This window comes from Chinchilla lanigera, unplaced genomic scaffold (assembly GCF_000276665.1).
Source record: "Chinchilla lanigera isolate Chin_1 unplaced genomic scaffold, ChiLan1.0 scaffold00071, whole genome shotgun sequence".
Lineage (NCBI taxonomy): Eukaryota > Metazoa > Chordata > Mammalia > Rodentia > Chinchillidae > Chinchilla > Chinchilla lanigera.
The window spans coordinates 764,292-785,368 of NW_004955472.1; the positions used below are offsets into that span (position 1 = coordinate 764,292).

The 21,077-nt window shown below is 48.5% G+C and overlaps 1 protein-coding gene across 7 annotated transcripts in view; it reads right to left on the minus strand.

Annotated features, from left to right (window-relative positions):
* Positions 1-6,344: 6,344 nt before the first annotated feature.
* The window catches only part of LOC102011437 (phospholipid-transporting ATPase FetA-like), a 98,010-nt gene continuing 83,277 nt past the window's right edge, over positions 6,345-21,077 (minus strand). For 5 of the 7 annotated variants that reach the window (XM_013523039.1, XM_005401014.2, XM_013523040.1 and 2 more), the window contains 12 exons: positions 20,899-21,014; positions 18,080-18,244; positions 16,127-16,238; positions 14,807-14,918; positions 14,321-14,468; positions 13,615-13,798; positions 12,058-12,281; positions 10,757-10,840; positions 8,846-9,091; positions 8,345-8,483; positions 7,426-7,556; positions 6,345-7,331 (listed from right to left, as the gene is read on the minus strand). In XM_013523039.1, the coding sequence (XP_013378493.1) occupies positions 7,140-7,331; positions 7,426-7,556; positions 8,345-8,483; positions 8,846-9,091; positions 10,757-10,840; positions 12,058-12,281; positions 13,615-13,798; positions 14,321-14,468; positions 14,807-14,918; positions 16,127-16,238; positions 18,080-18,244; positions 20,899-21,014 (1,853 nt within the window). In that variant the 3' untranslated portion in view covers positions 6,345-7,139. The remainder of the gene's footprint in view (positions 7,332-7,425; positions 7,557-8,344; positions 8,484-8,845; positions 9,092-10,756; positions 10,841-12,057; positions 12,282-13,614; positions 13,799-14,320; positions 14,469-14,806; positions 14,919-16,126; positions 16,239-18,079; positions 18,245-20,898; positions 21,015-21,077) is intronic. The other 2 variants (XM_013523041.1, XM_005401015.2) reach the window with 2 other exon arrangements.

Here is a 21,077-nt window from a genome sequence, read left to right on the forward strand (position 1 = left end):
GCTGAGGCAAGAGGATTGTGAGTGCAAGGTCAGGCTGTGCTACATAGCACCTTCATGTTTTGCCTCAACTACAGAGTAAGATCCTGAGTGAAGGGCTGGGGGAAGTCTACTTGTACAACAGGAACCTAGTCAAAGCCTCTTACCTCCACTGTAGCTGAATGATTCCTGACGATCCTTAGGCAGCACCCAACACTCTAGTAAAAGAACACTCATTTCAAAGCTTTTCACAATTTTTCTAGACACTTGCAAAAAAATACATTAAAACCCGAGGCATGAAACAATGTGATGCCTTAGAGAAGCTGTAGATGGGTGAGTATGGGTGAAGTGAGAAAGGGGTGGGATTATGAAGAGCTTTGTGTGTATCCTCAGGCTTTAGAGTTTATCCTGAAGGTTAGGGCACTATCACTTAAATCGGGAGAGGTCCAGGCTTGGTGATACATTCTAGTAATCCCAGCACTCAGGGAGGCTGAGGCAGGAGGATTTTGAAATTGAGGCCAGCCTGGGCTACAGAGTGGGACCCTGTCTGAAACAAAACAGAACACCACAAGAACCGAACCAGCAGGGGCAGGCTGGGGCTATAGCTCAGCGGCAGAGCACTGGCCTACTGTGCCCAAGAGGGCTTCAGGCACCATTTCCCAGCATCGCAGCAAAACAAACGGACAAGCAGGAGCGATCTGAACAAATCAGCACCTTTGACACCTTACCGGGTCGGAGTGCAGGTACTGAGTTGGAGGGGGTGGGGGACTGGTAGTTTAAGTGAGAGGGTCTGAACTAGGAAAGGGGCTGACAAGCTACGTAAGTTGAGCTGGATTCAGAAGTGATTTTGGGTGTGGGATCTGTACAACTTCACGAATTATGGGTCGTGGGGGTGGGGTAAAGTGAACAAATGTAGGATCACTCCCAGGATCCTCTAAGTGCTCGGTTTTCTCCAAAACACTGCATGTATTTTAGAGGATTTGGGGCTGGAGTCCCAGAGTTACACTGGGCATATGTAGGGCAGTGGTCCCTGTTCCTTGGTTTCTGGCATTGGTGAATAAGGGTTCTTCCTCCACAAGGTCCTGAAGAAAAAGGTGTGGGATGAGCTGAGTGCTCCTGTGACCTCCCTCTTTCCAGGCCGTTGAAAGGAGCAAGGAACAAGTATGGTAGATCCAAGCTGTCTGTATTTTAGTTATTGGTGGCAGAGAATAAAAACTCCCTCAGTCTAGCATAAGTTAAAAAAAGATGTTCTGAAAGCCTGACTTCAGAAAGCTCTTTGCTTTCTACTGTGTTGGAACAGTGTCTTTTCTCTTTGACTAGTTTTATTCTTTCCACAGAAGACTAGATGCCTCGGCTTATTTATCCTCTTCCGGCGAACCATGGTCACTTTAAAATGGAAGCCTCACTTCCAGAAACTATGGAAACTTTTAACTCATCCTCATGACTGACTTAGTTTCTTAGCGTTCTAATTCTGATGCCAGAAGATGCTATTACTGGATTACATGTCCACTCTTGGGCAGTTGTGGCTGGAGTAATGGAGTTAGGGCTAGCAAAAAAGTGTGATCGCCTTTCATCAGAACCTGTGTGCGAAGAGTCAGCAGCCAGTCTGATCATCAGAGAAGAAGCCATTGAAAAATCGGTGGAGTTATTTGATAAGCCAGTATCTATATCTTCTGTAGTCAATCCACAAGTCTTTTAGTTTTATCCTTAACATACATCCTCTAAGTTCACTCACGTACTTTTGTTACTGCTTGCAGCCTAGTCCCAACCCCCGCCGTCTCATGCCTAGATGACTGTAATTGCCTCCTGGACTTCTGCAGGCACCTTTGCACTCTAAGCAATCTTTTCATATGGGCTTTTAAATTCTCCACTGCTCCTACCACATTGTGGTGGCAGAACTGAGTCCAGGACACCTGAGGAAGTCAGGGGGCAGCGGACAGCTTTATTTTACACCAGTGGTCCTGGCTGGAATAACTTCCAACAAAGCCAGGCATGATTTGCTTGTGGGCTAGCACTTTTATATGATGCATAAGCAGGAGGTACAAAGGAGGCCCAGAGGTGAGATAGAACAGCCTGGCAGTTCTGATTAGCTAGCAGGGTGAGATCACTGGGTACAAGGCTAGATTAATGCTCATGGAGCTTGGTACAGTCAAGCATCCTGCATGTTTGGTTATGCTCGCATGGTTACAGGGGTCAAGAAAGCAATTACAGAGCCATGAAGCAGTTACAGGGCTAGGCAGCTTCAAAAGAACAAAATTGGGCTGGGGATACAGCTCAGCAGCACAAGCACCTGCCTGACAAGCATAATGTCCTGAGTTCAATTCCTGCTACAAAAAAAAAAAATTTTTTTTAAAAGAACATTTTTCTTGGTACAGTTTTTCCCTTTTAATATCTATCTAACTGTCTTGTCCTTTGCTCACCACATTTCTTTCTTTTTCTTGCTCGCCATATTTCATCCATATTAGGCTTTTTTTTTTTTTTTGAGACAGTGTCTCATGATGCAATTCAGGTTGTCCCTGAACTCACTATGTAGCCCAGGCTGGCCTTAAACTCATGGCAGTTCTCCTGCCTCAGCCCCCAGAGAGCTGGGATCACAGGTATGTGCCACCATGCCTGGCTATTTTGTTTTATACTATCTCTTTGAATCTACTTCAGGAGGCTATTCATCATGAATTTTCTACTCTTTCTAAAGGTGGTGTTATAGTTTATAGCTAGATGTCCTCCAGAGCTTCATGAGCTCATAGGAGAGGCTCTGCAAGGTGAGTGAATTCTGGGGGTGATACAGCTGACTTGCTGTGATGAGATGGGGTTTGGCTAGAAGAGGTGGTCACTGAGGGTGTGACCCGGAAGGCTCCAGCTCCCTCCTCATGCGCCTTCTCACCCTGCTTCCTGGCCACCATAGTGTGAGCCGTCTTTCCTCCGCTGTGCCCCTCTGCTGTGCGGTCCCGCCTGGGAACCAGAGGACTATGGACTGAAAATGTGAGTCCGAATAAACCTCTCCTTCTTTAACTCATGGGTGTCAGGCATTGTGTTCCAGCAGCTACAAAGTGACTAAGACAAGCAGTAGCCAGTAGCCATCACTTTGACTTTCATCTGAGTAAGGTGATTTGATGCAACAGTATTTTAGGACTTCACACTTTCTCGTGCATGCTTTTCCTTGTCTCTCAGCTTTGCTCTCCTCTGGGTGTCTGTTCCTCGGGAAAGGAGAGCAGAGCTTGGTGGGTGTCTGTCTTCCCACCTTCCTCTCCCCTCTTCCTTTTTGTTAACCCTCCTTTCTCTAGGGTTTGAGGAGGGCAGGAGAGAGGAGAGATGAACAAAGTTCTTATTTGATTAAGAACTGTCACAAACTAATTTTAGTCCTTGAGAGTTTCTTGAAGCTGAGCCTTTCTTAGAGGATCTTGTAGAATCTCCAGACATTCCCTCTCCTTTGGTGGCAGTATCTTTTCTATTCCTAGTTACTTTAATGAATGTGAATTCAACTTCTTTAGTCACCTACACAGTCCTTAAAAATCTCTAGGCAGGGGCTGGGGATTTAGCTCAGTGGCACAGCGCGTTCCTGGCAAGTGCAAGGTCGTGAGTTTGATTCCTGGTACCGGAAAAAAAAAAAACAAAAACAAAAACAAAAAATCTCTAGGCATTAAAAATCCCTGGGGATTTAGCTCTGTGGCACAGCACCTGTCTGGTAAGCCTGAGGTCGTGAGTTTGATTCCCGGTACCAGAAAAAAAAAAACAAAAAACAAAAAACAAATATCAACTTTTTTCTTTTCTTTTCTTTTTTGTTTTGAGATGGAGTCTTGCAATGTAGTTCAGGCTGGCCTTGAACTCACAGTGATCCTCCTGCTTCAGCCTCCTGAGTGCTGGGATTATAGATGTGTGCCACCAAGACCAGCTAAAAATCAACTTTATTAATACATATTTTACATAAAATAAAGTGACAAGTCTTAAATGTACAGATTAGTCAATTTTGGCACATGTATGTGTGTGTATCTGTCTCCAAAAGCAAGATGAATACAATTTACTGCTCCTTCTATCTAATTCTAAATCCCAAGTGTTCCATAATGTATCTCGCTTCTTCTGCCAAGAGGAAACCTCAAACTTTCAGATGCTCTCTCTGACAAGATAAAGAAACCATTTGGCTCCCCTCTTCCCTGGCTCAGACCTGGTCTAGGGGAGCACTCCTGCATCCCTTGTCCTGGAAAACCACAGGAGCACAGGTCAAGCTCAGCACGGCCGGCCCACGCTCTGCCATATAACGTGTAGCTCATTGTCCTCTTGCACTTTGGGTTTGTTAGGACAGTGAGGAGTCAGTATTCTGCACCCCCGAACATGTCCGTCAGATGAATCTCTCCAAGTAGTTTCTTTAAAGCCTTCTCAACTTGGACTGAACTGGGGAGAGACTCAAAGCCCACTACCAATTCTCACCAAAGATCACTCTCTGATATCGGAACTTCTGAACCCCTTCTCAAAGTGGGCGTGGCAGTTAACATCTGCCAGCTTGGTTTTCATGCCCTGCCCCCTTTTGAGACTTCACATGGTGCCGTACCTCGGGCTGGAGCGCACCGTTCACCGTCTCAGCTTCTCCTACAGCCTGGGTGCCAAGCCTCCAGCATGCATGCAAGTCACCACGAGAGGGTGGGCACGGTTCAGAAACGGTGGAGGGTAACGCTGGTTCAAACAGCGCTTTGTACGGACGGCTTAGACGGCAGAACATGAGCAAACCTGCGTAATAAAAAGAAGGCCCCACAGTGTCCCTGGAAATTAGATGTAGAAGGGTGAGATTTGAAGGGAAAGGGTGAGAGGGCAAGTTTAGGGAAACAAAGGCAACGGATGGTCACTGACAAACATGAGCAGTCTAAGCGCCAGCACTGTGTCTGTTGACAGAAATGAAAAGTGAGACACAGTTCTTGCCTGCAAGGAGATCACTCAGCTGGCTGTGACGGTGCATGCCTGTGACCCCAGCACGCCGAGGGGGCTGAGCCAGGAAGATTGTGAGCTTATGGTCAGCCTCAGTAACTCAGCAAGAGCCTGACTTAAAAACAAAGGTTACAGTTAGCTTAGTATGAGGGCCTGGGTTCAATTCCCAGTACCCCCAGCTCCCCCAAACAAAGGAAGAAAAGAAGAAGAAAGAAATGCAGATCCTTCACGGTCTAGTGGGGAAAACAAGAGAAGTTAGCCACAGATAGGTGGATAGAACGCATTCTAAGGGATGGATACGCCAGTGTGGGGAGGTGGAAAGTGCTCTGAGACGAAGGACAAGCACCAGAGGCTGTGTTGTCAACGACAGCTCCCGGAAAGAGGGAGCCGAGGTGAAAGCTCAGAGCGGACAGATACTAGCAGACTGAAGAAGGGTGGAAGTGTACTTGGAGGAGAGAATAGAACGAGCCAAGAAGCAAGAGGCTTCTGGACGTAATGGGAACTCTGGGGAACTGAAACTGCTTGGTATGACAAGGACAAGATTATTACAACAGAAAATGGTCAGTGAAGCTGGAAAGATGGGCCACACCGAAGCAGTGAGACCACAATGGGACACCAAACTGGCAAATGGCATTGTCTGAGATATATACATATAAAATATATATATATATATATTATTTATTTATTTGCCTTTTTTGAGAGAGGGTCTCACTATGCAGTTCAGCCTGGCCTTGAGCTCACTTTGTAGCCCAGGCTGGTCTCAAACTCACAAGGATCCTCCTGCCTCAGCCTCCTGAGTGCTGGGACTACAGGTGTGCGCCACCATGCCAGGCTCTGATTTGTATTTTGGAAGGGTATTCTCTGTGGTGTGGATAAGGGGTTGGAAAGCAGAATGGGGTGCCGGGATATCAGAGAGTCAGCTGTTGCTATGAATGAGTGTAGTGGGACTGGGGGAGAATACGAAGGGAAATATTGAAGACACTTCTGACCCAGAGTATAAGGAACCCAGAGTATAAGAGTTGGATGTGAAGCGACCAGCAGAGGTTGGGTGTGCTGAGCTTATGTTCCCAGAGGCTCGGCTAACGTGAAGGATCTCACAGTCAGTTTAATAAATGGGTCTGGACTAGAAAGATGGGCTAGGGACAAACTCAAGAATCTTCTGTCAGCAAACGAAGTCATGAGCGAGTTTGGTGAAGTCACTCAGGAAGAGGGTGCAGGTGAAGCTGAGAGAGAGCCTAGACTGGATTTTGGGAATCAGTACTGAGGGTACGAAAGCAGAGAGAGCCGCACAGTTGAAAGATGTGATCAGACTGAAGCCAGACAGAGTTCAGCAGGCGCGGGCAGAAAAGCGAAGTTGAAGAAGGAGCGAAGGCGGGAGGGGCCGGACCTGGGGAGCAAGGGCACCGCTCAGCCTGCAGCGCCGTCCTTGGGCCACAACAGACCATGCAGATCTCTCCACTCCAAAACTGTAATTTATTTCTCCATAAACTTCCTAGAAACAATTTCATATGTACAATTTATCAAAATAATTTTATGGCATGAAGACAAATGCTCACCTTACATCCTTTCATCCTTCCAAGAAAAGATTAAAAAAAAAATCTCCTGCATTATCTCCCTCCAAGTTCTGAAGCCTGAACAAGAACCAGTTTTTGGGTCAATGAGAAGGGAAGAAGGCAATATTCTGAGTTGTCCAGGCAGGACCGGCCTGCATTTTCTTTTCTTTTTTTTGTCCAGAAACTCCTTCACCTTCTTAAGCCAACTCTTCACAGCTGCTTCCTTCTTTTCCTTCCAAGGACTCACAACTGACTCACCTGATTCCCAGACAAACTGGGCAGGGTGGCTGGTGCGGGGGGGACGTTCATGGGGGCCCTGGGCAGGTTTGTGGTTGCTACGGGTATAGGACGCAGGGCCCAAAGTAAGATTCTTGCACCATATCTTCTTTTTCCTCTCCGACTTTGTCCCTCTCCACCCCATACTTCCACATTTGCTTGTCTGCATTCAAACTTGAAAGAGATGGGAAGAGAGAAGCATGAAGTTGCTTTTTCTTGAAGTTCTGCAACTCTGGCAGATACGTGGGGGCTTTCCCCCAAACTCATTTCTTGCTTTGAGGGCACAGCCTTCCGGAGAATGACCAGGCTGAAGCCCTATGGAGCAGGTATATGCTGATTTCTGGTTCCTTCTTACTAAACTGCATGACTACAAAGGAGGAAGAGCAATGACCGACTCTTCTGGGGTTTCCCAAAGGGCCTCTATATTTTTAAGGAACAGCTGTTTTTCTTCTTTTGCTTGCTCTTCGTTGTCTTGCCGGAAGTGATGAGCGCCCCAAAGCCGTGTTGGTGGGAGAAAGCATACGCAGAACGTCGAAAGTTTGAGTGTTTCAATCTGACCGGAACTGGAGGCGGCAGCGGAAATTTCATGCAATGACGAATTATGTCAAAAACCTAAATCCAGAGCGTGAGGGGCAAGGCTCTTATCCACAGAGGCCAAGGCAAAGAGGCTCATGAGGTGCGTCTGGGTAGTTCCCTTTCTACTCACCTTGTCCACGCTGACAGGGTAGAACAGGGGTTTGAGAAACATATATCCGACGGCAGGGATTATGCAGAGGATCGTGCTGAGGAAGATGCTGAGCCACAGCTGAGTCTGGTTCAGGGAGGTCCTGGCCACGCCTGTGAATGAGCCAAGACGGGGAGGGCTGAGGCGGAGCCGGAGAGGGGCGGGGAGGCGGTGAGCGCTAGCAGCCAGAGCTGAGGATACCTCTCTGTCCAGAGAAGGAAGTATCGGTTTGGAGACACTGGAGTCTCCTGAGAAATATGAATGCCAAGAACTTGCAGTGGGTTCCTGGTGCAGCCAGAGCCACTGTGAAGTGAGTCAGCACAGGGCTCTGCTGTCCTCTACAAGCAGGTGGGGCAGGGCAGGAGCAGGGTGTGGGGGTCACGCGGGAATCTTAGTGCCCCGGCCTGGACGCAAAACACGGGACAGAAGGCTTTGGAGGAAAGAGATGAGTGAGTAGCCCGACAGGAGGTAGAAGCCAAGAACATCTACACAGCCACTCTGTGTTCTGTCCACATCTGAGATGGGAGGGAAATTAGTGCAGGGGACACTAAGCGTGCTACAACGTAAATGCGTTGGACTGCGATGATGAAACCTATATTGAGCCATTTAATTAAAAAATAAGAAAAGCCACTCAGGCCGCTCCGGTCTCTAAAATGGTGTTACGAATTCTTGCTCTGGTTGCCTCACAGAGTGCTTGCGAAGACATTTGAAAAAAATCTTGGAAACACTAAGGTTAAAATATTTCCCTAGCTAGATTTTGAGTCTGTTTAGGACAGAAATCATCTCTCATATCTCCATCCACAGAGCCTAGCGCATAGTAATAGCTTCTCAGTAAAAATGTATTAAATAAATACACATGGTTGGTTCCACCCCACCCACAATCTGCCAGGCAGAGCCTTACCCAGGAAGTGGAAGATTCTGGGGAACATTAGACACAAGCCGTCACTGTACAAGAAGAATAACATGCAGAAGTAGAACCCCAGGCTGCCCCAGATGAAGAGGTGGCTCATCAGTGTCCAGTAGGCCGTCTTCATGGCAATCTGGAAAGCACTAGTTTATGTGCGACACTCTCTAACCTGGGACTTATCACCCACCACCTTTCTCTAAATTTTTTTTTTTTTTGGCAGTACTGGGGATTGAGCCCGGGGCCCTTGCACTGAGCTACATCCCCACCCCTTTTCTGTGTTTATTTTGAGTCAGAGCCTTATTTAATTGCTCAGGCTGGGCTGGAATTTGTGACCCTCCTACTTCAACTTCTCAGCACGCTGGAATTACAGACCCCGTGTCTCCACTCCTGGCTCCTTTCCAGCTCTACAGTGGAGGATGCCCTCTCCCCTGTCCCCCTCCCTACTCCCCTGTCCAGATAGGCTCCCCCCCCTTAGTTCCGCCGCCCTGGCCACACCTGCATCGTGACCACACACATCAAGGAGGTCTGCACTATCAGGGAAAAGGTCTGGAAGTCGGAGATGTCCTTCCCATCACTGCGCTCGGAGTTGTGGATGGTCCCCACGGAGACAAAGAACAGCACGAAGGAACTGTAGATCCCATGTATTAAACAATTCATGAATTTCTTCTTATTGAAAAAAAGGTTGTGCTGGCCTGCTTCATACAGCTCTGGGAAACAGAGGCTCCATGTGTCATTCACATCCTGGAAGCACAGAAGGTGAGGCTCAGGGTCTCTCTGCAGGGGTCCCGTCTCCATCAGAGGAGAGGCTCCTGCCCTCCTGAGTCTGCTGTCAGGCTGCCTAGGAGCTTGCTCATGGAATGCTTGAGGGGCGGGACCAGAGGACAGAGCAGTGACCACAGACCCTTCCTGAAGTCCTCGCTAGGGAAGACTCTAGGTAGCAGAAGGAAGCTTGGAGAAGGTCAGAACGGGGGGATGCCTGTGGAAGCAGCTAGGCCTGGGGATTGTTAGAGGGGCGGTTTGCGTTGGGTGTAGTTGGAAGGGAGGAGTGGAGCTTGAAATGGGGGAGGCTGTAGGACACGAGTTCTCAGCTCTAATTGTCCTTTAATTAAATATTCTTTGTGTCAAAAGCCAGTGGAGGCGGGGAGGAAGGCCAGCGGGGGCGAGTTACTCCCTTCAAAGTATTCATGCTCTGTGGTGCTCCTCCTAGTTCCCTAGTGTCTGGTGAACTCAAAGTGGAAGGGTTCTGTGTGGATGATACTGGCTTGTCTTCATCTCCTAAATATGAAACTTAGGATAACAAAACCCGGGGTGTAGCTCCAGTGACAGAACCCTAGAATTAGACCACTGAAGCAAGATAGTACTGTTAAGTAACACGATCCACCCCTTTTGCTGCTCCACGGTTGGCAGCTAATTCATGCAGAATTTCCTATAGAGCTTCCACCCTGATGGAGATGGGGAACCATGGTGTCCTAGTTTACCTATTTATGTTTTTGGTGGCTCCTTTTCCAGTGTGTGGCTTAGGAATGGACCCTAACACCCAGAGAATTTCTGACAGGGAGAGGTGGGATCCCCTGGGTGGGCGCTCAGGGACCTAAGGTATTGGCGCCATTCTCCCACAGAGGCCTTGCGGTCTCCTGGCTAGGCCTTCCTGCGCTGGTTTATCTCGTCATCACTATCTCTGAATGGTCCTCTCCTTGCCTGAGGCTCTTTGCTTTACCCAGTCCTGTCCCAATAATCTTATTTCCTTTTATTACTTTTATACACAGTTTATGTATAGTCAATTTTTGTCTTTCTCTACAAAGATAAGATTGAGCCAGGAAAACAACATGGCTTTATAAAACAGATTTTTTTTTCTGTGCTGGGGATTGAACCCAAGGCCTTCACACCACTGAGCTAGATCCTCTTTGTCCTTCTGTTGTTTTTGTTTGGAGATAGGGTCTCACTTGAACTTTTTTCAGTCTGAAAAGTTCGGTCTGGGATTGAATTTTTTCTTTTGAGACAGGGTCTCACTCTGTAATTTAGGCTGGCCTTGAACTCACTATGTAGCCCAGGCTGGCCTCAAACTCAAGGCAATCCTCCTGCCTCAGCCTCCTGAGTGCTGGCATTACAGGCATGCACCACTACACCTGGTTTGGGTTTGAATTTGTGCTCCTCCTGCCTTAACCTCCCAGAGTGCTAAGACTATAGGTGTGCACCACCACACCTGGCTGGGTGATTATTTTCTGTGGCAGATTCTTTACTTTCTTTCTGACAACTTTCCAGGTGATGCTCTTTTCTCTGCTCTAGAAATTATTCCCTTTACTTTCACTTTTGCAGAGTTCACTTCTTGCTGTCTTCCTCACGTTTGGGAATACTCCTCAAGGGGCCAGCAGCCTTAACACTAAGAGCCTTGTTGCTGTGTCTTACCTGATCAAACAGACTCAAGCCCAGGACAGGAAGGGAGGTGTAGATCAGATTGAAGCAGGTGATAAACCAGCTATCATAAACTGTCTGGAAAAATATCAAGGAGATTTAAAGAAGACTCTTTTCTAAAGTCCCAGCTCCACCTCCCCAGGTCTAAGACAGCTGTTCCCTGCCCCACTGTCCCACTCCACTCCTCTCCTCACCCTACAAACTTAGCGCAAGGTTTGGCTTCTCAGAAATCCGACTGAGAGCTCCACTCTCTGTTTGGTCCTACTCTGTTTAGAAGACTGGGTCCCAGGCTGAGGCGAGACCACATCCAGCTTTCAAGGCCGATCTGGACCAATGCTTCCAGAGTCTGCATCGCTCCCCGCTGCACAGAGAGGACCGCAGACTGGCTGCTAAGGAAACGCAGCTGTGCTCTGCACTACCAGCAAATAAACATCTTGACTCTTTATCTGCTTGACAGCATTCAGTGGCTTCTGTAGCCCTGGATATTTCCTGACATTGGCAAGGGGAACAGACCCAGTGACTGCTCCAGCCGGGTGCTCCATCCTGGGGTCTAGAGAAGGTGCCTTTCCTCACTATCCACAAGAGGTCAGCAGCAACACATGCATTACACGCTGGCCTCCCACAAATCAGACGGATTTCTCTAGGCGCTGGGGTATCACAAGACTATTACTGTCTGCTGCCTGGTAGGGGTCTCCCAGGATAGTCATGCCCAAGAGGTTGTTTCTCTTGGGAATTCTTGACAGACTTCTGAAAAACTTCTGATAGGAGAGGGGGTCCTCTTAGGCTCTCAAAACCCAAGTGCCACTTTCCCCAACTGGGATCACAGTGATTTCATATTCAAATGTGCAGTTAACTCATCAATTGTGTGTGGCGGGGCAGGGGTTGGGAAGTCAGTGTAGTGATGTAAACGGAAGCTGTAATTAAGTATGACGACAAGCGAATGTTGTAATTGTCTGGCGTGACCCAGAAGCTGCTTGAGACTTAGCCTGTTCCATGATTACTTTGGGTGCTAAGAAGAGTTACAGATCTGCCAATTTCCCCATCACATAAGTTTGAAAATTCTATTGTCAATGTCAGTGAAATTACATAGCTTATGGGGAGAGTTCCTGCAATGGGAATCAAAGCCAAATCAGCGTCACGTCAGAAACGTTATAGTTTGGAAATTTAAGATTAGTGTAGCGTTGGGAGATGGGACTAGAATGGGATAAAGAGCTTTTTGGAAGGATGGCAGTCATACATAGGCTGAAGTGAAGTGAATAGTTGACCAGAGTGCAGACTGACACCTGGCCACTTACCTGAGCAGAGAACCCGTTGAAGAAGGCATACCAGACGTGCACCAGGGTGAAGGTAAAGTTCTTATAAAAGAAGTAGCTGAGAAACTTGCATATGCGATTGTAAGACCAGCGGCCATGGACCAAGAGAAGACGCTGCAGGTAGTGGAACTGGGAGAAGGAAAAGTCGCTGTTGAGCATGGCCTGCATCCCCTCACGGCCGCTGATGCCGACTCCAATGTGGGCGGCTGCAATGAAACCCCAGAAGTGTCTAAGCCACAGAGCTTGTTTCCGGGGCTCCTACCTGAAAACTGTAAAAGGAGTCCTGAGCTGATGTACAAATTCCTTATTTCACATTTGGAAAATACCGTTAGGCCCAGTTCAAAAAAGGCACTTCCTCCAGGGAGTCTTTTCTGCGTAACGGATTGTACTTGTCCCACAAGGTGGACAGCAGCTCCTTCTACTGGATGCTCTACTCAGAATGCCTGCGATGGCCAGTGCTACGAAGCTGTCCCAGACGTTCTTTGCCCCTGCTCTACAGGTTTGCGCTCTTTCCCACTGTCCAGATGTTGTTACATACGGAAACCACTTTAATTAAACCTGCAGGAAGGACGCCAATCTAACAGAGTACTTAATAACCTAAGTTTATCCAAGGGGCTGAAACCCAGCTGTTGAGAGGAACGTTATATACATACTTTGTTAGTGAGAAATAAACTTTTTGGGAGGTCTAAGGTGACTTTTTCAAGGTAAAGCAAAGATTATACATAACAGAATATAAGGCTGAAGTTCCTAATAGTGTTAAGGGATCTGTGATAACCCACTGTTCTGGCCAGATTCATTGATCTGTGCACACTACTGCTTGGTTCAATGGTGTAACGAGACCAGAGTGGTTCTGGGAAGCAGGGAGGAGAGCAGGAACACTTCCTGCTGCTGCCGTGGGAGCTGGAGCGTCCGCCAGCGTCTCCCGTATGGGAGGAGAGGCGAGACCAGGGAACTTTAGGTTTTGTCCGTACCTTATAGACTGACAAGTTGCTGGAGGCTAACAGCATTCACCGGAAATTAAAACTAGTAAATTTCAGCCATCTGCTTCGGGTGGTCCAAAGTGATCAATAGGTCACTTATTTTCCTTCAGGGCAAGAGAGTGGGGCAAGTTCTTGGGAACACAGCCTCAGGCTATCCTGGGCCTCACAACCCACAGAATTCACAAAGGGAACAGGCAGTCACTCCTGCCCAGGGGTCCTTTCTGATGCCCTCTACTGCAGACGGTCTGTTAGCCACACAGCATGCTGTTCTGGGACTCTGCACGTATTCTGTGGGACCACGTGTATCTGTCACAGCGCAGGCAGTAAATCTGGGTGTACGTAATGAATGCCCGTGGGCATGTGCTGTCTGCGGGTGTAGATGAGTGGGAGCGCAGGTGGAAAGGAGCACGAGTGAGGTTGCAAAACAATACAAACGTACACTGAATATGACAGGTAGAAGTGTAAGCCAGCAACACATAACCAACCAGATTAGTTTTGGCCAGGAAGGAAGGAAGGGGCAAGCCACTGCTGGGGATTACGTCGCTTCTCCCCCACATGCCTTTGATCATGCTGACATCATTGGCTCCGTCCCCGATGGCCAGTGTCACCCCCTTCTTGTACCTCTTCACCAGCTCGACCACCTGGGCCTTCTGAAGGGGTGTCATCCGGCAGCAGATCACCCCCTTGCACATGCACGCTGCTTGCAGCAGTTCCAACTCCAGGTCCTCTTCTAGAGCACAGGCCTGCAGCACCAGGACACAGGCGCTCTTCAGAGTGCCCAAAAGACAAAGGGCGGGCCCTGCCCAGGCCTCTCTCCGCCCTCCATGCTCTCCTGTCCTTCGTAGGACGGGCAACTTCCCCCGAGGTACTCACCCCTGAAGGGAGTCAGACCCTTAGTCAGATCTAGGCATCTCCCCAGGCTCCAATGGGAGACCGGCCAGGGTCTCACCGGGTCAGATCAGTTCAGGGGGCTCCAAGGTCCAACCACCTACCAGAGGGACTGGTTCTACTTGCCTTTTCCTTTCCCTTACGTGACAGGCTACGTCAGGAGCAAGGAATTTAGATAAGGAAAGAATTTTCCCTCGGCTTCTCCTCTTTTCCTCCTGCCTAGCGTAGCTTGGGGAAAGGTATCTTTCAGGCAAGGACACCTGAAGGCGGGACGGGGTGACTCGCAGACTAGGGGAAGTCCCCGAGGTTTCCCTGAAGTGGGCTGGACGTAGGAAGAGGGTTTCTGCAAGGAGAGAGCGGAGCACTGTGCTGCCCACCAGACTGTCGCCATTGATGACCAAGCCGTAGGTGCCGCTGGGCACCTCATCAGGTACTACGGACGGCGTTTTGGGCTTCGCCAAAAGAGGAACGCTTGTTGGGTCTGATTCCAGCAGAGACTCAGGCTTCATCTTGGCCCTTGCTGTCCTGAAAGACAAGAGTAGTGACCAGGATTTAACCTGAAGCCCCAGGATGTAGGAAACGCGTCCCCAGGTGAGAGCGGGCAAGGAGGGTGTAGGGCCTCAGACTTGACTGCTTCCCCACACTCGCCGTGGCCCTAGGTGCCGGGCATTTGCATACACGCCACACTTCCCCGTCCCCTGGACTCCAGCTCCTTTAGCCCGAATGTTTCCTTACAAAATTCTCAGCTATTTTAGGCTTTTACTTCCCCTCCTGCATTTCTTGCCTGTTTCTTCTGGCAGCTGGGGGGCCACACTGAGGGAAGGAATGAGTGGGAAGTCTTGGGCCCAGGGATTGCCTCCCACCTGTACCTGAGTTCTTGACAAATTGTCTCATAATTCTTGCCTTGCACCATGAACACCTCATCCATTTCATCCTCAAATATATTACAGGAGTAGGCAATGTTCACAGCAGTCTCTGTAGGAAGGAAAACGCAGGCCGCATTTGGGTCAGGGTCTCACCGTGTGTAGTTACATAGGGCTAACAGAGGGCTCAGAGCTCACTGGTCCACGTTCGCCTTGGACGCAGTCCAGGCGTATTTCTCATGAGTAAGTAGACACCATATTCAAACGTCCACGGCTGAGTGTCTACTTGGGACAGACTTGCAAGTTCCTTATTAACAGCTGGCACCATTCAGGCTTACCCTCCTCTGGAAAAGCTTTCCCTGTTTGTGAAAGCAATTCCAGTCTGTCTACTTGTCTAGGCAATCAGGATGTGTTCCTTTGAACAGTGATGTGTCCATTTCTGTGCTAGACTTCATGTGGGACTGAGACACATTTAAGTTGTAGCCTTCCTTATGTTGAAAAATCTGGAATTTGGAATAAAGTCATACTAAGAGAAAAAAGTCCCAAATCCTGGATACAAGTAGTAGTCTCGGAATTCAGAAACAAGATTGCAGTTGTCATAGACACTTGCTCGCAGGAAGGTCTCAAAAGAATATGGCTGTTTAGTGGAAGGAAAAGGTTTTTGGAGTGTGATGCAAAGAAACAGCCCCACGTCGGCTCTGGAAGAGTAACTGGTTTGGGACACATTGAAGTACGGGGGACACAGCTCCGCTTTAGGATGGAGATACGGGCGCTAGGTCAGCAACAGATCGTCAAGGTCTGGAAGGCGTGTAAGAGTCACTGCAGGTCCTTGGCCAGAGGAGCAGCATTATAAAGTTAGTGTATTTCGGGAAGATTAAGCTAATGGTTGTGTATAGGCTATGCTGAAACTAGTAAGGGTAAGAAACAGATTTTCACAAAAAATGGGATGAAGGTTGAGCCGGGGTGATGGCAGAGTCAAGAAATATTTCAGACAAAATAGAGGGAGACGGTGAGGAAATGGATCCTCGGGACAACAGAGGGGGCACGGTCAAAGACAGTGCTAAGGTTTTAGCTTGTACATTCCCGGCTGATGGGGGTCATGCTGTTTCTGTGCCTTCAGTGACTGGAGAAACACCCGACATAAAGTGTGTACTCCGCAAACGGAACACAAAACTGGAAGTGAAGGTGTCCTATAAAGCCTTCCTCTGAGCTACAGGTATTTGTTCCGCAAGTTGCTAAGAAAAAAAGGAAAAGGAAGAAGGAGAGAAATGGCTAAGCGGGCAGGGAAGAGGGTGGTTCGAGCTGATGGCTTCCCTTTACCTTGCTTATCTCCAGTTAAAACCCAGATTTTGATTTTGGCTTTGTTCAGGGTGACGATGGTCTCAAGCACTGCATCTTGCAGCTTGTCTTCTATGGCTGTGGCCCCTAACAGCTTTGAACAGAGACATCAGTGAGTGAGAAGAAGGGAGGCAGCCACAGCATTCAGTGCCTCCCCACCGCTGAACTGGCACCTCAGCTCTCTCCAGAGTCCTGGCATTAGGACCCCGGCGGTATAAAACTCAGCACGCACGGCTTTCCAAACACACACTGCAATCACATTTGGAAATGCGGCACGGGACCCCGGAGAGAGCGGAGACTGCCCGCGTCGGATGTAAGCCACGGGCCGCCGCTGGGCCATCCGATTCCCCGCACAGCTGCACGCCCGCCTGTTTTGCAGCACACTTCCTGGCCCCAAGTGTGAGTCCTAGATGAGAGCCTCGGGTCCTGCGCCAGGTTTCCCCTCGAGGATGCTTACAGTCTTCAAGACTTTTCTCCAGACTGGGTGAGAGAGTGTTGGCCCAACGCCATGCTCTCTCCCGTGACACCCCAGCAGTGCTTACTCGGGGCGGGTTCTGGGCCTGAGGCTGAGGAGCTGACAGATGAAGAGTACTGGATGCTTTCTGCCAGGCCTCAAAAGAGGAATCTGGAAGATTTGAGGTTCCATCTTTCCTCCTTGCTATCAGGAATTTCTCTTTTTATATCAGAGCTGGCCTGTATCAATCCGGTCAGAACCTTCAGGGTCACCCTTAATTCCTCTTTTCCTCATACCCCATAATCCAGTGTATCAGCAAATTCTGCTGATGCTACCTTTAAGAAACAAATTGACAAGCTGGGCGTGGTGGCGCACGCCTATAATCCCAGCACTTGGGAGGCTGACGCAGGAGGATTGCTGTGAGTTTGTGGCCAGCCCAGGTTATACAGTGAATTCAGGGCTGGTCCAAACTATATAGTGAGACCCTGTCTCAAAAAAAGAGAGAGGAACAAATGTGCAGAATGCGGGCACCCCTCAGCACTCCTGCTGCCGCACCGGCACCTCTCACCTGCACTGCTTTAACTGCCCTTCAGTTGGTCTCCTGGGGCCGGCCCCTGTTCCCCTAGTTAGCTGAATCCCACACCGCAGCACAGGACTTTAGAAGCTGTCTGTCGAACTGGCTGACTCCTTGCACTTCGCTGTCCGTCTCTGCCCTGGCCGATGACAGCACTCTCGCCTCTGCCCCTGTCCTCACTGGCCTGGTTCCGGCCGCACCGCGGCCTCGCTCTTCAGCTGACCGCTGAGGCTGCCCCCGCAGCGGGCTCTTTTCTCTTGCTACGCTCGCCCGCAAAGCTCAGCTGAAAAGCCAGAGTGCCTGCTTGCTGGCCAGCTTCTCCGGGTGTCTTCGCAGTGAAGACCGACTGCCCGGTTCAAAGCAGCACCGGCGCCCCCCGCCCGGAGCGCCACCGTGTGCTGGGCCTTTTCTCCTTGGCTTTATTTCCCCAGTATTTCCACTGTCTGACTCAGCACATGTTACTTTTGTCTGTCTTCTCCACCGCTAAAGGCACAGTGTCTGGCGCATAGGGTACAGCGAACAAACCCGCTGAATAAACGAGTATTTCTGTCTAGTTATTCTAAGCATTTGCTCTGGATTACTTAGGCTGTGCATTGTTTCACATCTTGATTTCTCCAGATTATTCCCTTTCTGTGAACGGCTTTGAAACATTTACAGAAAGATAAAAATTACAACCAGTGGGTTTCCATTATAGACTCAGAAGACCCACGGGGTAGCAAAGTAGCCCAGATTCCCGTACCCGGCCTTCTGCCACAAAACTTCGGGGCTTCCTGCTGAGCCCGCCTGGCCTTCCTCTCAGAGACGCCTGCACCCGCAGGTCCTCTGCAGGCCTCCTGGAGCCCTGCTCATCTCTGGCTCCACCTCCCACACCCCCGCCCCTAGTCTGTCCCAGCTTCCTCACACTCACCATCAAGTCTTTCTCTATCTCTTCATAGACAACGGACAGCTTATTTTCCCGATCCTCCAAAGACCAGTAGGCTGCGCTGTGCTTGTGGCTCCAGCTCTGGAAAAACGCAGCATCCAGCTCGCGGTAAGCCACCATGAGGGTGCGAAGGCCTTCAGTGGCAAAGTCCTGGAAGACGTGTGTGTGCGCTAAGCCAGGGTTAGTGAGGGCTGAGTGCAGGGGGTGACCCCACGGACCCCGCCTGCCTGTAACGGGGGTTCGATCGGTTAGTACCAGGGCTTGGTACCTGGTCTAATCAGAAAGAAAGTCCTGAACTTTCTTAGCAAAATGTCCCAACAAGGGGGTCAGCACGAGCTAAAAGACTGCAAATACTCCTAGGACAGAAAGTGCTGCCGTGGTTGTTTGTTAAGGCGGGTGGTAGGAAGCACGTCAGAAAGACCTGAAACAGTTTTATGCCACCATTTGTGACTTTTTTGTTGTTGTTTGTTTGTTTTCTGGTACCGGGAATGGAACTCACGACCTTGCACTTCCCAGGCAGGCGCTGTGCCGCTGAGCTAAATCCCCAGCCCCTATGCCACCATTTGAAATTCGTCTAGGAAATGCTCTGAAAAGTTGCCGTAACTCATGAGTTCTGAAATGAGAAAAGATGTGACAGGAGTCCACAAAAACATCCTGTGGCCTCCGGGAACCGGTATAAGATAGAAGAACTGTCTGGTGCAGGCCAGTTCATTGATCTTTAAGAAAATTTTTGAGATATAATTCACATACTATAAAATTAATTACGTAATTAATTTGCAATGCTGGGAATCAACCCAAGGCTTTGAACATGCCAGGCAAGTGCTCTGTCACTAGGCGATATTCCCAGCCCAAAGTTCTCCCTTTTATTTATTTTTATTTTTTTATTTTTTATTTTTTTATTTTTCTCCAGTACCAGGAACCGAACTCATGACCTTGCATTTGCCAGGCAGGCACTTTGCTGCTGAGCTAAATCCCCAGCCCCCCCCTTTATTTTTAAAAAATTACCATTATTTAAATTTTTCTGGTACTGAGAATTGAACACAAGGCCTTTGCACTGAGCTATATCCAGAGCCCTTTTTTTAGCTCTCATTTTGAGACAGGTTCTCACCAAATTGCCAAGTTGCCCAGGCAGGACTTGAACTCATGATCCTTCTGCCTCAGACTCCAAGAGTGCTGGGATGATAGGTGTGTGCCTGGCTTAAAGTTCACCCTTTTAAAGTGTGTGGTTCAGTGGCCTCTTTTTTCAGTATAATCACCAAGTTTATGCACCCGGTATTACTAACCCCAGAACATTTCCATTACCCCCAAAAGAAACATATGTCCACTAGCAGTCATCCTCCCTTTCTTCCTTCCCACCTAAAAGCTCTAATTTGTTTTCTATCTCTATAGATTTGCCTGGTCTGGACATTTCATATGAACAAAATAATAACATGTTTGGTCTTTTGGCTTCTTCACTTAGTGTTGTAGCTCTTAGCAGCCCTTCATCCCTTTTTATTGTTGAATAACATTGCACTGTGCAGCTGTACCACAATTTGTCTATCCATTTATCTGTTGATAGACATCTGGGTTTTCAATTTTTTGACTGTTATGTATAATATTGCTGTGAACATTCATATACAAGTTTTTGTGTAGATGCATATTTTCATTTCTCTTGGAAATACATGTAAAAAAAGGAAATACATGTAAGAATGGGATTGCTGGGTCATATGATAACTATTTTCTAGTAGTTTTGCCATTTTACTTTTTCATCAGCAGTGTATGAGGGTTACAGTTTATCTGCATCTTTGGTTTTTTTTTTTTTGGTCTTTTTGAGACAGGGTCTCGCTGTGCAGTTCAGGCTGGCCTTGAGCTCATTTTGTAGCCCAGGCTGATCTCGAACTTGCAATGATCCTCCTGCCTCAGCCTCCCAAGTGCTGGGATTACAGGCGTGCGCCACCATGCCTGGCATTGCATCTTTGTTGACATTTATTATCATTGCCACCTTTTTTTATTTTCACCATCCTAGTCAATGTAAAGTGATACTTAATATTTTTTATTTGCATTTCTCTTAATGACTAATGATGTTGAACATTTTCTTCATGCTATTTGTCTCTGACTTCCAGCAGTGTGTAGACATACAGGCATCTTCAAATAGTCTAATGAAGTACTATTTTCTCTAATTTATTTTTTATGGAATACTTTTTATGTGACCCCCATCTTGTCCTTTGTTCTTTCCTTGTTTCCCTAACACTTTGTATACCCAGGTCTAGGGGTAGAAATCCCAGAGGGTATGGATCTGCTTTTGCTTTCTGTGCCCGTAGGCTGGAACCACTGTCTTTTCCATAGATCTCAAGTCCTCGAGGGTAGAAGTAGAGTAAGACAGGGAGCGGGAGGTGCCCTTGGGGATTCCAATCCCGTGGTAACAGACAGAGGTACCAGACAAGCCCCTCAGCAGCCCGGCCGTCCTGTCTACTCTGCACCCTACGGGCAGTGATCGTGGCTGGTGAGCAGTCCCTACGCTAGAGCAAATGTCAGCTCTGACCACAGGACCTCCTGGGACAGGAGCCGTAGAATTATTCTGGTTCCTGCAAGTGCTCCCGAAGGCACCATCCTGCCTGCCCCACCCACCCCTTTGCCGTAGCAGCTGGCAGTGTGGTCAGCGAGAATCCCACAGAATGACAGTTTTAGTCTTCCACCGACCACAGTGACATAGCTACGAATACGCATGTACACAAAGGCACATGGGCACAGGCACACACTGTGAACATGTGTCCTGACACCAAGAATCACCCACAGCTTCCTTCTCCTGCAACCTAAACACTTACATCTAAATGTTCCATGGTCATGTTGTTAAGGTCTGTGCAGGACGAGTGAAGCAGCTCACAGATGATTGTGTCTGCGCCCTTGCAGAAGAGCATTAACTGGTCTTCAGGTGTCCGCACTGAAGGCAAGAGACATAAGCACAGTAACTGTAAGGACTTATTGGTTTTTTGTTGTTGTTGTT